At 48.3% G+C, this 1972-nt stretch overlaps 1 protein-coding gene across 1 annotated transcript in view; it reads left to right on the forward strand.

The window, feature by feature from the left end:
* The window catches only part of LOC104123807 (butyrophilin subfamily 3 member A2), a gene marked incomplete at its 3' end in the record, with an annotated part of 8276 nt that extends 7794 nt beyond the window's left edge, over positions 1 to 482 (forward strand). Inside the window, exon 4 of the mRNA XM_009636093.2 lies at positions 384 to 482. Coding sequence (XP_009634388.2) covers positions 384 to 482 — 99 coding nt within the window. The remainder of the gene's footprint in view (positions 1 to 383) is intronic.
* Between the last annotated feature and the right edge of the window lie 1490 nt (positions 483 to 1972).

Genomic DNA, 1972 nt, shown 5'->3' on the forward strand with positions numbered 1-1972 from the left:
CAGTGGTGCCCAGCGCCAGGACAAGGGGCCATGGGCACAACCTGAAGCAGAAGAGGTTCCAGCTGAACGTGAGGAAGAACTTCCTGACTTTGAGGGTGCCCGAGCCCTGGCCCAGGCTGCCCAGGGGTGCTGTGGAGTCTCCTTCTCTGGAGATATTCAAAGCCCCCCTGGACACTGTCCTGTGCACCCTGCTGTGGGTGATCCTGCTTGAGCAGGGGGTTTGGACTGGGTGATCTCCTGAGGTCCCTTCCAACCCCTGACATTCTGGGATTCTGGGATTATAGCAAATAAACTGGCACTAGATGCATATGCTTTGGCCACTGGAGCCTCTCTTACCTGTCTTGCAAACATTGAGTAAAAGGAACACCATTTGTATTTTACAGATGTCTTCTTTCCTTCCACTTCACCTTGGATGACGGCCTTCCTTGTAATTTTATTTCTTGCTACAGCTGTCATTGCTGCTCTAGGTTATAAACTAACCCGTAAGTATTTCCACCTACAAGAGTTGATACAGAAGTTTTCATCTCCAGTGCAAAACACGGTTAATGAGAGAACATTTTTAACATCAGATTCTGAAAGAAACATAGGGGAGTGAGAGGGGAGAGAGAAAAAAATTAGCAGATGTGTAGTTATAAGTAGAGTATGAGTAGCGGCTGCATGTGTGCGAATGCACAGAGCATCTTTTACTGGGAGGTCATTAATATGCATTTAGGTTTTAGAACAGTGGATTTTTGAAAGAATTCTCATTTTTAAATGAGAAGTTCTGAAATTACACTTCAATATTCTCAATAGACACCTTGTTTAAAAACTTAAAGCATTTTTTTAAGTTTCTTTGTTTTTTTTTTTTCCAGGTAGTTCTACACAATCTATTAAAGCAGGTGAGTACTGAAGCAGCGAAATATAAACCCACATGAGCATATTTTAGGAAAAAAATTTATCCTTCTGAGCCAGCAACAGTCTTAGAATCAGTTTTATAGATGCAATAATAATGCTGGCATGATCAATATTTAAGTATTTAAGCTCTGCAGAACATCAAGGTGAAGTGCGGGGCGTTTGGACTCTGCTCAGCTCTGAGTTCTGCCATTGCTGCTCAAGCAGGGAGCTTTGCTTCTTTCTTTTTTCTTTGCTTCTTTCTTCTTGCTTCTTCTTCAGGCAGTTCATATTGTCAGCACAGATAAATTGGAGTAGTCTCCAGCTGCATTGATTCCAGTACAACAATAGAGTCAATGGCTTCTATTGCTCTAGAGCTCACTCTGATGTTCCTTAAGACAGGAATAAAAAAAAAATATATGTATATAATTTCAGGCTGGATCAATGGGCAGAGGAGAACTGTGTGAGGTTTAAAAAGGCCAAGGGACAGGTCCTGCACTGGGGTCACAACAACCCCATGCAACGCTACAGGCATGGAGAAGAGTGGCTGGAAAGGTGCCCGGCAGAAAAGGACCTGGGGGTGTTGGTCACCAGGTGGCTGAACATGAGCCAGCAGGGTGCCCAGGTGGCCAAGAGGGCCAACAGCATTGTGACTTGTATCAGGAGTGGTGTGGCCAGCAGGAGCAGGGCAGTGACCATGCCCCTGTCCTGGGCACTGGTGAGGCTGCCCCTCGAATGCTGGGGTCAGGGTTGGGCACCTCACTCCCAGAAGGACCTGGAGGAGCTGGAGCGTGTCCAGAGAAGGGCGAGGAAGCTGGTGAGGGGTCTGGAGCCCCAGGCTTCTGGGGAGCATCTGGGGAAGCTGGGGGTGTTCAGCCTGGAGAAGAGGAGGCTGAGGGGAGGCCTTATAACCCTCTACAACCGCCTGAGAGGAGGGGGGAGCCGGGGGGGGTTGGGCTCTGCTCCCAGGGAACGGGCGATGGGACAAGGGGAAACGGCCTCAAGTTGTGCCAGGGCAGGGTTAGGTTGGACATGAGGAAAAATTTTTTGACCGAAAGGATTGTCAAGCACTGGAAGGGGCTGCCCACGGGAGGGGGTGGGG

Source organism: Egretta garzetta, unplaced genomic scaffold (assembly GCF_000687185.1).
Source record: "Egretta garzetta isolate BGI_Z169 unplaced genomic scaffold, ASM68718v1 scaffold1183, whole genome shotgun sequence".
NCBI classification, from domain to species: Eukaryota; Metazoa; Chordata; class Aves; order Pelecaniformes; family Ardeidae; genus Egretta; species Egretta garzetta.